The 15,448-nt window shown below is 38.7% G+C and overlaps 1 protein-coding gene across 1 annotated transcript in view; it reads left to right on the forward strand.

Annotated features, from left to right (window-relative positions):
- The first annotated feature begins 235 nt into the window (after positions 1–235).
- FBXL2 (F-box and leucine rich repeat protein 2) overlaps positions 236–15,448 on the forward strand; it is a 50,406-nt gene continuing 35,193 nt past the window's right edge. The window contains exons 1-2 of the mRNA XM_039714957.1: positions 236–358; positions 13,587–13,648. Coding sequence (XP_039570891.1) covers positions 323–358; positions 13,587–13,648 — 98 coding nt within the window. The 5' untranslated portion in view covers positions 236–322. The remainder of the gene's footprint in view (positions 359–13,586; positions 13,649–15,448) is intronic.

The raw sequence follows: 15,448 nt of genomic DNA on the forward strand, positions 1-15,448 counted from the left end.
CCGGGCGGCTCAGCCCGAGGCGAGGGTGGCGGGCGGGGGAGCGTGGGCGCGGATGCGGGGCCGGGCGTGCGGCCCGACACGGCGCGGGGCTGCGCCCACCCGCGCTGTAGGCGAAGGGAAAGGAGAGTGTCTGTCTGTCCTGCTGTCTGTCTGTCTGTCTGTCTGTCTGTCTGTCTGTCTGTCTGTCTGTCTGTCTGTCTGTCTGTCTGTCTGTCTGTCTGTCTGTCTGCAGGTGGGGCCGCGCTGTCCCCCGCTGTAGCACATGCCTGCCTGCCTGTGCTGAGGTGTGACGGGCGCCTTGCCGCCTCCTCCCGGAGCGGCCATGGCAGGGCTCTGCCTGGCGTGTGACGCGAGTCAGGTGTGTTGTCCGCCTGGATAACACAGGCGGGATGGTGTGTTTATATGGGTGTGTAGGGCGGCTGGGGAGTGATGCAGGCGTGCCGTCCCCCGTATAAAGTCGAGAGGAAAAGCCAGGGCGTGTGTCGGTGCGCAGGGCAGGGATGGGGTGTCACCGTGTGGATGCCCGGGATGCTGGGTTTGGGCGCTGTGCTGTATCCTTATGCATGTGCCGTGAGGCAGGGTGTGGCCTGGGATGTGTGCAGATAGCAGATACACAATGAGCGTAGTGCTGTGGCTCTGTGTGTATCTGCTCTGATTTGGGCTTCGGGTATGGTGTGTTTGTGTTGTAGCAGAGATGTGACATTGTGTGCAGGGCATGGCATCGTATGTATGTGGCTGTGTCTGCCTGCTGCTGTCTGGTACGGGCTTGTTCCTGTGTGTACGTATAGTGAATATTGGGTGTGGCATAATCTGTGGATATTTTTAAAGGCATGTATGCTATGGGTGTGGCAAGGATTATCCGTCGTCCTGTATGTACGTAGCAGATACAGGGTAATGTATTTTGTGTGTACAGAGCAGCAGTGGCTTGGGTGTGTGAGCGTGCATGGCTGTGATGTTGTGATGTGTGGGCACGGATGCATTTATAATAGATTTGTGGGGTGAGTGTGGTGGGCACAGGGTTTGTTTCACCTGTATGCGGGCATGGCAGGACACGGAGCACATGTGTGACGAGGGCTGCAGCGGAGGAGGAAGAGCGGCTGTGGTTTGCTCTGTGGGGAGAGCATGTGGGGATGTGACACAGTACGTGTGTGCCACGGGTGGCAGGGCAGAGATGCATCAGATGTTTGTGAAAGGAAGATGACAAGGCACGTAAGGGGGAGTGTGTAGGGACAGGCACAGCATGTTTGGAAAGATGATTGGTTTGAGCCCTGTTTTCAATTACAACTTAATTGTCTGATGCCTTACTGCTTCACAGTGATAGTTACAATGATAGATGCATCAAGAAGGCACAGTTGCTGGCCCTTCCCACATGAGGAAGTACACAGTACTTCATGTGTATATTTACGTGTGTGTAATGATAGTAGGTTTTCTGGATCGGGTTCTGGGGAGGTGGAGGGAGCACTCAGCCTCACAAAGGGAAGAACTATATTCCTGTGGTGTTGCAACTTTTTGTCCTTTACATGAAGGCTTGTTCATGCACTCTTTCTTCCCCTGCACATTGCCTTCTGTTCCTTCCCAATTCTTGCCTACATGTTCTGAACCCAAACAAAACAACCTTGAAAACAAAAATGTGAGGCGGAATAAAAATATGGATAGACTGTGCATGATTGCAGTATGCTTCTGTGTGGAATCAGTTTGGATTTGCTTTGCAAAGGTCTTAGGATGTATCTGTTGCTACAAAGAGGAGTAAACCTCTGTGAATGAGGCTGTGGATGGTGTAGCAAGGTGGAATGATTGTGACTCAGTGACATGTTCTGCTTCACATTAGTATTCCATCAGAGAAGATGCAGTATCTTAAGTCAGTTCAAGAAAATGCATTTCTCTCATGTTCTAAATTTAAGATAGATTAGACTGAAAAACAACTAACCAAATGTTTATAAACTGCACCAGGGGAGCTTCAGGTTGGACAAATGGTAAAATTCATTCACTGAAAGGGTTGTTAAGCATTGGAATGGGCTTTCCAGGGAGATGGCAGAGTCACCATCCATGGAGGTGTTCAGGAAACTACTGTAGCCCTTAGAGCTATGGTTTAATTGACTATATGGAGGTATTCGGACAGAGGCTGGACTCAGTCTTGGAGATGTTTTTTATTCTTAATGATTCTCTTATTCTACAAATTAATATTTTCCACTTACCGAATTCCAGGCATGGAGGTTTTATTTGTGGTCCATTTTGACATTCCCAATGAGATACCTTTAGCAGTCTAAACTCAGCAGACATGGAATCTGCAAAGCAGCATCGGTACTGTAATTGCACAGGGGAAATCTCAGAAATTATACCATCTGCTCTGCAGATTCTTCTACTGGGCAGCTTCTTAGTTGCACTTGACAGCTGTTAAGCTGTTAACCACCATTTTTTGTATTATTTTAAAAATTCTCAAGTATTTTATTCAATGCATGCTTGTACTCTAATTTTTCTGTCTTATAGGGTTAGTCCTATTCAAATTGTTCTTTCCTTCTTAATTCTTCATAGCTTCATAGAATTAATTTTGAGCAATTAACACCAGACCTTTTAGTACAGGGAATATCAATGTTCTTAAAAACCAGGAGGACTATTAGCTTACTGCTTGCTTATTTCACAACAGACTGGAATATTTGGTCATCCTAGATAAAATGAGGGGCTAGCAGATGTGGAAAGTTGCTAATAAAAGTCAGGTTTTCTGTGAAGCATGGCAACTATTTTTAGGTAGGTGTAGAAAAGTAGTACTAGTCTTGGCACTGTGACAATATTGATCTGAATCCCTGCAGAAAGCCACACATTGACAGCACTTCAGCTGTTTCATCATTTGGAAGTCAGAATGACTGCATTAATTTAATATAAATTGTTATTAACTGGTAATTCTGGCAGTCTTTCTACTGAATTAGAAATGCACATAAATGCGATATGCTAAGTAGGACAAAACCAGATGAAATTGTGACACCAAGGCGTTCTCCCTCAAGCTAGTTTAGACAATAGCCACAACATCCACTTGCATTCTTTCTAATAATCTTTTTAGGAAGGTGATCCATATTCTCCATAGATTTCTGCTTTTGGTTTGGTTTTGGTTTTTTTGTTTATTTTTTGGGTTTGTTTTGTTTGTTTTGTTTTAACCCCTCCATGTGTTTTAGGACAATGCAAGAACTATTAAAATTTCTCATCATACCTGACCTGTGTATTTTGGGTGACTTGATGTGAATGTGATAGAGCTTGAGTCTAGCTGTCCTCTGAGCTTTTACAAAACAACTTTCCCACTTTTAATGCAGAGTGGGACATTCTCATTCTTTGTAAAGCTTCTGAGAAGGAAGATTATAAACACAGAGTAATTTCTATATGGTGAAAATCAGATTTGCATTCTTAAAAATGCAGAAAAATATATAGAATGAGGCATTAAAAGTGTATAATGATGAACTTAAAATTCACTACATACTGGTATCTCCTCTGTCAATTCAATTTTTTTTTCAGGATCAGTAATTTACTTGCATGTCTCACAAAGCTTAAAGTAATTGTTCTTGAGACTTAAGAACAAATGGTTTGTAAAGATCAAACGTTTTTCTCAGCCTAATTTTTCAAAAAAATGTGCTGTACTATGAATGTCTGAGTATATATTGTGATTCTACAACACTGTGTGAAACCAGATGGATTATTTTTGTGACAAAATTAATCCAAAATGCAACTGTAGTTCCTATGAATCATTTTGTGGTGGAAGCTGCCTTAGTATGTCTCGGTAGAGTCTCAAAGTTACTGAGAGTGGTCAAAGGAAAGCATCTTCCTCAGGTGTTTTGAATGTAGGCTTTTGCAACTTGCCTTTGAGTGTTTGATACTTAAGGAGGGATTTGTTATAACAAATCCCTGGTCAAGGAAAATTAAGCACATGATCTGTAAATGCTTAATTTTTGCTGTCTCAAATGACGTCCCTCTTATGCATCTGCCCCCACCCACCCAAACCAAAACAGAACAAAACCCATCCAAACAAAACTGCAGCATGAATTTAAATGTTTAAAAGGAGTAAAATAATTTCTGTTGGGTACAGGGAGATAATGGAAATGCAGCAATAGTTGATACAAGGGCACCTCAGCTGACAAAATCAACTACAGCAAATTTCTTGAGGGATTCCCCCTGGGTTTTTATCTTTGCCTTGGAAGAACCACTGCTAGAGGAGGACTGGAAATTTGCCCTTTTCTGGACATGCGCATTTTTGACTGTTCGGAGCTATGAACTCCTGCTGTGTAGCCCACAAGAAAGTACTCAATATTTGGTATTAAGCTGCAACACTCGGAATATTTGCCTTAATTCTAGTTATACTCTTCTATTTGTATTCCATTATTTTCCTGTGTTCTCCTTGGTAGGGAGAAGGAAACAGTAAATTTGGTTTTCATTGGATTTGATTGATGTTCAGCTGGTTACCCAGTATGTTCTGTAAATTTAAATCAAGGAGACAAGGACATAATCAAATCTGCATAAATGTGAAACTCTACCAGTATGTCAAGTTTGTCTGTCTTCAGAGGTTGAAATTGAGGTCAGAGCTTCACAGAGAAAAGGCATTTCCATATCATAGCTTGATGTTACATGGTAGTTATATAAATATTAAGGGGCAAAATGTCCAAGTGTGCTTGCAGATTATAGACTATTTTCAGAACTACTTCTGAAACAAAAGTATCAAGATAATTTTATTTCTGTAGAAACATACATTTTGGCAAATACTGAATGTCCAGTTTCTCTTCTAAATCTCAACCTGTTACCTTTCTTGAAACAGTTTGAAAAAGATGTTTTGGAAATGCTACTATGATGCTATTTCCTTTGAAGTCAAGTGTAATTACTGCTTGTAACCATGAAGAGGTACCTAGTTTTGTCTTTTATAATTGAAAGCTTTTATTAATAATGCATTACATGTATAGCAGCTTTTATTAATTACGCTCTACATATATGGTATACATAGCCATAAAGCAGATTTTTTCTTGTTTCTTTCTTGTTAATTTTCTAGGGAGATTTGCCTTGCAGAGAAGATTTGCCCTTCATAGTAGAGATTTCATGCTCAGTAATAGGGAAAACCTCTGGCATAGTGTTTATGAGGCAGATCAAGCACTGCTTTGAAATGGCTTTGTAGAAAGCATAGAGCTATTCCTGTAATAAGCCATAACTTTTATGTCTCAAATGTGTTTTTGAAGAGCATTTATGGAGGGGGAGGATTGGTACTCAAAATTTCTGTTTCACAGGTGCTTAGAACAAGGGTTCTCACTGCTTTAAGTATGCAGTCAGTACTTAAGCTGTGATTTCATTTACAGTTTGAGCTAAGTGCAATAAGAATAATTGCCTTTCTGGATATGGGATTGCGTGACTGGGGGGAGGACTCTGTCAGTTCAGATTAGAATGGTGCAAACTCCTGGGGAAATGGACTTGCAGAAGAATCTCCATGTGAACACTCCAGGAGGATTTCAGGTCTCTGTTGTCGTGCCATCAGCCTGTTTGTGTGCTGATATTGAAGACTGGGAATAAAACTTAGCCATATGTATGTCAGTAAAAACAGCTATATGTAGAAGTGGGGATTCAGAGAAGTTTTGATAGGTGTTCTCCTAAGGGCTCTGAATCTGTGATGTGGATTAAATTTGGGTGGCTGAAACTACATAGCTATCCCTAGGCAAATGTTGCTACATTGAAATGAATGGACACTAACTTTTGTCTTGGACTGATTTTGTTCAGGAACATATCATGTTCTGAATGCCATTGAGAACGTGTATTTATAGCATGATTCTACAAAATGGCATGACACCAGCTGGATTATTTTTGTGATTACACAATTAGTAATTTGAGCACACAGTCCTTGTGGATGTTGTGATGGAACTACCTTAGAATCTTCTCCAGTGTTTTTGCTTACAGTCTCAAAGTTACTTGAGTGGTCAAAGAAAAGAACCTTTCTCAGGTGTTTCAAACTTAGGCTTTTGTAAATTCCATTGAGACTCTGCTTGATACTAAAAGAGGGATTTGTCATTTGCCTGGTCAAGAAATACAGAATCTGTATGATGTATAATCAACATTGTGAGGGGCTACTTTGTACCCTTGTGATGGGTTACAGGCAACAACAGTCCATCTGATTTTAATTTTCTGCCATTCTCCCATTAATTAATGGGTCTGTTGCTTTCCAAGCCCATAAAGATGATGATATGGATTTCCCCATATTCCAATTCAAAGTACTTTATACATTGGACTGCTAATTAAATGCTTTATTTTAATTTAGTTTTTTTAGGAATGATGTCTAAATGCATCATCATGTACTGTTTGGAAGGGTATAATCTTAAAAGATAAGTAATGGATAATTATCTGGAAAAGGAAATGTTCAGTTATTATTTTTTGAAGAGAAAGCAAATTGAAGGAAAGATTTGCCAATCAGTATATGACTAACAGATGATGAGGATAAAACTTTGTCAAACCTGTTTTTTCAGCTGTCTCTCTGCATATGTTTAAAGAATATATGGGGGTACAATTAACAGCTTTTTTCAAACTTCTTAGTGTGTATGTGGTAGTTGGATTTTTTATTTTATTTCTTTTTCTTTCCTGATCTGAACTAGTGTCTAATCATGGAAGATAAGGTAAGGAGTAGTTTATTTTTCTATGTGGTGTAGGTTTGTTCTGCCATCACTGATAGTGGTTAGAACTAGATGCCTTGAAAGGCAGTTGTGAGCTGGGTGTACCTGAATGAAGGATTAGTCTTCCATGTAGCTCCTGTCTCAGAGTAGTGTAGGGAAAGCAGAGCTTTTTTGCCAATAAAGTGTAATGCCTCTTTCTTTTAGTGAAGTATGGGATTGAACATAATGTTTTCTGCCCTGCTGGCTACCAAACACCAGTTACATGATAGCAAGTATTGATAAAATGTTATCTTTCAACTGAATTTTAGGCCTGCAAGTAATCAGGTCAATCACTAATCTGCAAAGCATTGGATTTCCCCTTTCTGACAAGCAAAAATTGGAGCTATCCCACTGGAGTCAGAGGATTGCTGTCTCTTTGGTGATTTAGTAGGAGAGGGTGAGTCTTGCATTAGGGTATGGGCATCTCAGCTAACAGGTCAGGTTAACCTGTTAGACCTTAATACCTGGCTGCTTGCAGGAATGAAAGGCTTGAGCAGTGATTTCCAAGTATGCTGTTGGCAATAGGTGACAGCCCTTCAGAAAAACACACAGGAAAGGGTGATGAGAGCTGTTTGAGCAGCAAACAATGGGCTGGTGTGCTCGAGGCAGCAGGAAAGGTAATCTCCAAGCACTTCCTGCTCTGCACTGGGAGGCACTTGAGTTGGAACAGCCAGAGGCCTTGAGGTAGAGTTGTGCAGCTGTGGACATCAGCTCTGAAGTTCACAAGTGACCTTGTTCTGTCACCCAGTAAGAACAGAACCTTGAGAACCAGGCTGATGCCCTCCAGTAAAATGTGAATGATGTGGTATGAATACCTGCACTGGCAAAACAAGAATGATTGCTTTTCTGGAAGAGAATCAAACAGCAAAGTGGGCAGTGTGGCCAACTGCTTCTGCCTGGAAGGTTTTATTATGTTAAACAGCCCTTATTCTAGGGAAATTTTAAAAGCATTATGGCCCTTATAAGCAGCCTTAGGTCACTGGGAAACATTAAGGAAAAACAAAGAGATGTGCTCAGGTGCATTTGATCTTCTCTGAAGTTGAGCCTTAACCCTTTAAGATGACCAGCACAGTAAGAACAGAAGTATTTGATATGGGGTGTTGCTTTTGTTCACTCAATTTGTCATCACAATGTTAGAAGAGAAAATATCCCAAGGAAAGACCGGTGCAAAAGACCCAAGGAGTATCTGGCAGCCAGGAGGAAGCTGTTAGGCTACTGAAGACCATGCCCTGGGCTCTAGTAGTGTGTGTCCAAAGGGAGGAAAATGTTAGCAACCACAGCATGCCGGGAAGGCTGAATTTTAAAATGCACAAAGGCATCGCCTGAGCCAGAGCAGGGTGAGCAGCTGGAGCATAGGAACAAGAGCCTGGAGGGCAGACAGTGTCTGTGTGTTGAAATAAAAGATTTTGCCAGTCTGTCTCTGCTATAGACAAGCTTGGTTCAAGATGGGATTGCATTTCAAGATTTATTTTGGTGTGTTATAATTTTTATGGATTATACAGAAAGCTTTACCATGGGTTCTAGTTTAGCAGGAGTCCTGTGTCATCAGCTGTTGTGTCTTTGATATCACTTACTTCACTTCTGTCAGCAATGTATATCCTGTCTAACGCTCCTTTTGTTGCCTGGATACGTTTTGCCACTTGCATGGTGTTAAATGGTTGTGCCTGTCTGATGCATTGATTGTACATTTCTGGAGGAAGCCCTAGCTAGCAGCAATTCCCTGAGCATCAGAGAATTTTATACTTATACTGGGGCGTAAAGTAGGATAATCTGAAATTTAAGGTAAAGGAAGGTTGTTTTGCCTCTTCTTCCTCCTCCATTTTTGTGGTGTATTTAAATAGAGAGCTTTTTAGGATGCCATTTGTTACTTCAGTTTGCTTGTGATCTGCTCTGGGTAGCAAAGACAATTTGGTGGCTTTCCTACCACTATAGCACCAGGTGCTTTCAATACCATGGCAAAAAGAAAATTGCACAGGCAACAATTAGGTGTCTCAATAGAGGAGAGGTGTGCATCAAGCTGCTGGGTTTTGTTTGGCAACAAAAATCTGCGCATCAAGGTACTGAATAAAACTTTAATTTTATTTTCTCAGGATTTTCCTTTAGAATTTGGTTTTACCGTGCCTATTACTGCATGGATAATACTTAATAAAAATTGTTCTTGCCCATGAAAACCTGAAAGACTTGATGCTTTATACATATGGCTGTGTTTACAATTTAAATAGGATGTGTGCTCTGTCAACCATAGAAGGGAAGGAAATACGTGGATTTAATTCCAGCCTCTTGTCTCCTTTGGCGAAAATGACACAATGTTTTTTTTTTGCTGGATTGATAAATACTTCAGCCTTGTTTTCAGTATATATGCCTTTTGCTGTTGCTCTTTAGAGTCTTTCACACTTCATCTTCCCCAAATCTACTTTTGCCCATAATTCCTTTAGCATGCTACTAAGCAAGGCTATTTTTGAGAGTCTGGGTTTTTAATAACGTTTGATTTGAGAAGTTGACAGGTTGAAAGTCCTTATCTACTCTGATTTCAGTGGAAATTAGATACATAAATATCTCAGTGGAACTGAGCCATAATGGATGAGCTGCTACCAAAACTGTTTCATCTGTTAAGAAAATAGTCCTCTTCAATAGAGAACTGAATGACAACTGAAATTGCATGCTTAAAAAAAAAGATACATAAGAACTGTCACCAAAATTATTAGTATAACCTTATTTTGATCTTGGAATAACTCTATCAGAAAAGATTTCTTCATCTCATTAATTCTGGTGAAAACAGGAGACCCTTATCACTAGCTGCTAGACCAGAAGAGATTAATGTGCTGAGAGAATGGTGGCATGCTAAGTGTGCTGTACCAAGAAGTTATATTCTAGGACTAGTGGCAATTAGAATGTTTAATAATACAGAAAGGGAATTCAAATGGAGAAAATATCCTTTCTGGGTTTCACAGATTTACACAATGGGTGCTTTGTTTATATTATAAAGACATTTTTAAAAATGTAGTTGTTAAAGAAATTAAATGTAAGAAACTATCAGGTAATTTTTAGAGAAAATACTCTCCTTTTTAGCTCAACCAATCTTCCAAAAGTACAGTGAAGATATTACCAAGAGAGATCAGTTAAGGAATGTAAGAAACGGCTCAAGATTCAAGTAATAAGGAATTACAGTTTTCTCTTGTAGATTTTGATTTTGTTATTTGTTCTTGCAATTCTTTTAGAATGTAGAGATCTTCTGTAACTCTTCTTGTGTTTACAGGAAATTTAAAGCTGGTTTTAGAGTAACATTTATTACATATGCTCAATCTCATCCTTTTTCCTTGTGCACAGATTTGTCGGTTGGATTTGTGGATTTTATACAGTTAAAACCATACTTTTGTAAAGTTTGAGACACCCTGTCATTAATACAGTCAAACTTGCTGCCAAATACAAAAGCAATGAGAGGAGAAATATTCTTTCTACATTCAGGGTATTCTTAATTGTTCTTTTGGATTACTGTGTACAGGTATTCTGAGGGCATGTCCTTATCAGCACGGTCTATACGTAAAGAAAAAAAAAATATATTTGGCAAGAATACTATAATATTGTTACAGTGATCAGACACTTCCTTAACTGAATGTTTTTGGTGGATTTTTTTTTATAAATAGAGACAGAAAACTAGAGGTTATGTGATAAAAATTAAGTAAAAAATAAAGATAACAGTATATGAATATACTAGGGTTCTTGCTTCATTAATGGCAGTTTTAAATTATCAGAAAATGTTTGAACAATGAATATAATGTTGTTTGTACATTCTGTCTTCTTTCTCTGCTTGCATGCATTTGAAATCATATTACAAATGTTTATCTAGAAAATGACTACTCTAGTTGTTCTCTATTGGGGGAAAACTTATTGAGGAGCCTTTAAAGCAGCCCCTCTCTTCTTCTGAGATGCAAATGGCTCTAGAGGCTAATAAACTTCCACAGAGTACAAGAGTACCATAAAGAGACACTTCCATTTTTCCAGATGTGCTTATTCCATAGCGATAATACGTTATTATATGAGAACTGCTGTTAATGCATACAAGAACACACAAAAGTTGCTGTTTGAGGGAAGACAGCTTTGAATGTGTTTGTGGCCTCATCTGTGGCTGATGTAGCAGGCGTGGTATTTTGTGTGGCTGGGCAGGTCACGCTCTTCTTGTAGTATGTAGGAAAAGCTGTGCTTTTTCCAGTTTGAATTGGGATTCCTAAATTAAGCATATTGATCAGATAAGCTGTCATGTATTCAGAATAGTTTGTCCACCCAACTTTAACTTTAGAATATTTAAAGAGTATAAGCTTTTTTCCTAAGAGTTGCTGGTTTGGTAGTAGGTTTAGCTTTTCAGCTTGGCCTCAGTGGGACAATACTTACTACTTTGCTGTGATTTGTAGCCAATTCGCTTCTGTTGATAAGTAGTTGAACATACTATTTAACACAGAGAGCTATAATGCATGCTCAGATCTTTAGAGCAACTTGTCTCATACCTTACTAACTCAAATCCTGTGTTATCCTCACACAGTGAGTATATATATATATATGTGTGTGTGTGTATATCTCTCTCTATATATATATATCTCCATGTTACTGTGTACTTGAGAATCTGTAGTTTAATAAAAAAAGATACTTAGATTTTTTTATACAGGCAAAGTGACAGTACACATGTAAACTAGTAGCATTCTGAAAAGTAGCTTTATTTAAAAATATATGCTCATGCATGTATGTGTCTGCTAGATGATGTAACTTTTGAGGCATTATCTGCAGCTATGAAATAATTTAAGTTAAAAGAGGATTTTTAAGTCTGTGATACTGAATGTTCAGATTCCCAACCAGAATTAATGAGATGTAAATTAACTTGCCTGTTTTGCCATGGACTTTGCATGCTCTCATGGAGATGACATCCTTTTTTTGTTATTTGTGTTCCTAACCTACAAGGCACAGGAATATTTCCTTACTTGACTCTTTAGTGATCCTAACTTCTATGAGGATGGCATATATACCCTTTTTTTCTGAATGAGTTTTGCTGTAAACACAATTAGGCATACAGACTATTCTTTACAAAAAAAAAATTCCAATATATGCTGTTATTCAGGCCCCAAGCTGCAAATTTTGAGTAGCATATAATATAAAAATGGCACACATGTGGATAATTCATAAACCTATGAGTTGTCAAAGTCAGAAGCAGTCAACCAGTTCTAAAAATGTCATTGATGTATATGGTATATTTCAGCCTAAAGGCTGAAAGTATCAGCAGCAATGGATATTGGATCTAAAACAACCAGAGCAAAGCTGAGCCTATGGTCAGCCATGTGGAACTGCTTAATGCCAGTGCCTCGCCTCTGAAGGAGCTGGAATTGTCCTATTGAAATATGTGTTCATGGTTGTTTTATGCTTTGAATATCTGTAGTCCCCAGTCTGTGAATAAATGTGCTGCTCCAGTTGCTGAAAAAGGAAGCTTGATTAAACTTGTCAGTCCTATTGAAAATTGACAGCTTTATTGTCTTTAAAGGTGTGGATAGCCATGCACAGAGGTAGTGGGTGAAGAAATCTGTGTCAAAATTGAAACAGTAGTATGCAGTTAAACTTGAAATCAGTCTAGGATGTACTGGATGAGAAAAAAGGTTCTTGGCAGCAGCCAGGAGAGTTTTCAAATCTTACAATATTTTTTGGGGAGATATTTTCAAAATTCCCAGTTGTGTAATTTTTGCTGTCTCCCTTCTTTTATGAAGACAGAGCCAAGCTTATATTTGGCTTTTTTTTTTTTTTTTTTTTTGCTTTGCTTTTATGGACCTTTTCTCTTTTATTTTAAACAAGGAGCAAAGCAGATAGTTTCCAAGTGTTCAATGTGTGTGGATAGTAGGATGAACAACAATACCCTGATGTCAAGTCCAGCATATGCTTAATAAAGGGAGAAGATTTCTTCCAGTTGTTTTAATGTTTTGTATGATATTCATGTTTACCTTTTAGCGTTCAGAAAACTCGTCTGTTTTGGATCCTTCTTCCTAGTTTTTGTTTATGGCATTATGGACAGCAAAAGCTCTTCTCTTAACGCAGGAAATGATTGCTTGTGACTTTGACATCTTCCAGTCTTTGCCGTGGTCTTTTAAATTCCATTTCACCTTCTGTTTTGTTTAGTGCTGTGTTCCTGTGATAAAATTTCTCAAACTTAAATATTTAGAATAAGTTGTAAATCTGGTCAACATCTTTGTTTTAGTTTTTCTGTTTGGATGTTGACTATATAACCTTAGTATTGCCTGCTTTTTTCCTTGGGTGTTTTCTTTTAGTCTCTCTTTTTTTTCCCCTCTTAGGATATGTATTAATAATATGAAGTTTGGGTGAGAGGTACTTTCAGTTTTTCTTGTAGTATTTCTAGAATTGTTTACTTTGCTTATATAGCAGTTGCTGCCCTATCTCTGGCACTAAATTCTTTAAATGTGCAGATAGTTATATTTTATCCATATTCACATGCCTGGGCCAAAGTATTTGCACTGTAGACAGTGAAAGGAGGGACTTGAATAAGTGGGAAGTGTCCAGGTATTGGGTTTTTTTGTTTTGTAATGGGACAGCTTTAGAACTGTGCAGCCAGGTGTGTTTGTACATGTCTTGCTTGAAGTTTCCCTACTGCTTGAAATACTTCTTTGTGCAGTGTAAGTGTGCTTGCTTCGTAGTTATTAAGTTGCTTCACAATTTCTGTGTGGTTGAATTAGCACTAAGGATTTGCAGGTGTATATGGGGTTGTGGCTTTGTTTTGTGCATTGAAATAATTTTGTAGTATTGACAACTAACATACTGAAAACTTGATATTAGCAGTAATTGAAGAGAATTAAGCACCTAAGTAGAAGGTGAATAGCCTCTTCAAAAGATGTTTTTCTTGTTGGTTTTTAAAATAGAGTTTTTTCTTTCTGTTTCTAGGTTTTCTCAAATAATGATGAAGCCCTTATTAACAAAAAACTACCCAAAGAACTTCTGTTAAGGTAATTCTGCATAACATTTTAAGGAGTTAAAAACCTGAGGATTGTACATTGCTTATGTGTCTTACAGGCTGTCAAGTGCTATACATTCTTTCTTAAATCCTCTTGAAATAAATAACACACCTGATTGAGTTCTTGGAATTCTTGACCTTGTTGCCTTGGTTTGTTTTAATGTGTACAAGTTATACTGTACCATGTCAGAAAAAGAAGTGAAATAAAATGTCCATAAGACTTTGGTGTACCAAGTAGTCAGCTTTTCCACACTTTCAATGTTTTATAGCTGTCTGAAGAGCCTAATTCTCTAATGTAGTTCACACTCTTTGTGCCATGAACTTTATTATAACAAAATAAAATACAAATTCTGTGTCAGACCTTCCAAAAAAGTCATTGCTCTGTCTAAATAATAAAGTGAAAAGCTCTATCTATTACCATGACTGCCAGTGTGTGTTGTATAAGGCAGAACCAACAGAGGGATCTTTTTTATTGTAGTCATTTGGTTACTCGTAAATTTTATCAGCTTGCTGGTGTGTGAGTACATCATCTTTGCAAAATTTACCTAGAACACCAGGATCAGTAAGTTCAGTCCGTGACTGGTGGATGTCTTCATGATCTCATATGGTTGAAAGTTGATTTCAAGCATAAAATAAACCAATTGCCAAATGTGGAGTTATTGCTTGGTTGGATGTGGCCACTGCAGAGCTGGAACTGAATCAGGTCAACAATGTCTTCTGTACCTACAGAGAGGATTTGTTACAGACTAATCCTTAAGGTGAAAGAAAAGAAAAAGAAAAAATGTTTGGTTATGATGGTGCAATTACAATTTTTAGTAGTGGTGTTATTAAAATAGAGCTGATGATTTTTTTCTTAATATACTGAAGAGATGTTTGGCTCAGCTTGTGCATATGTCACTGCTTCAGTCTGATTTGTACTGGAAGAATGTCTCAATGGTATTGTGTATCCTGTGCACAGAGAAAAATGCTCTTAAAATCATTGTGACTATCGAAATGCTTTCTCAGTGGTATTAAAAAAGCAGACTGTTGTTAAATGAATTGAATTTTAAAAGGCTTTTCATTTTTGTTGAGATACATTCCATATGGTGGCAGGCTTAATTAGACTCTTAGAACTGTTTAGAAAATGTTATGAAAAAAGACAGTCACTGAAGGATGCCCTGAACAGGAATTCTCTTACCTTTTGTTTTGTTGATCTCAATGCCACGCATGAACCACAAGATAAAAGTCAATGTAAGATGCTGCCTCCTTAGCTAAAAATCTGCAAGCATTAGGACTCCCCAATATTTGTGGAAATTACCATCCTTTTCACTGTTATGGATGCTAAGTATCTAATTTATGTAATTGACTACAATTTGTTTGTATGGTTTAGGTAGTGAAAAGTATCATGCACTGAAATAGTAAGGATCCCTTTTGGAGCATCTTTCCTAAGAGAGACGCTGAGGGAGTTGGGCCTGTTCAGCATCAAGAAGAGATGACTGAGAGGAGCCCTCATCAGTGTTTAAGGAAGATACCAAGAGGATGGAGCCAGGTGCTTCTCAGTGGTGCCTAGCAATAGAACAAGAGGCAGCGGGCATAAACTGGGACACAGGGAGTTCCACTAGAATATGAGAAAGAACTTCTTTACTGTGTGGGTGACTGTGCAGTGGAACAGATTGCCCAGAGAGGTGGTAGAGTCTCTCTCACTGGAGATATTCAGGAACCATCTGGATGCAATCCTGTACCATGTGCTCCAGGATGACCATGCTTGAAAGGGAGGTTGGACTGCATGACCCTCTGTGTTCCCTTTTAACCT

The sequence above is a fragment of the Passer montanus genome, unplaced genomic scaffold (genome assembly GCF_014805655.1).
Source record: "Passer montanus isolate IOZ18808 unplaced genomic scaffold, ASM1480565v1 scaffold32, whole genome shotgun sequence".
Taxonomy (NCBI): Eukaryota; Metazoa; Chordata; class Aves; order Passeriformes; family Passeridae; genus Passer; species Passer montanus.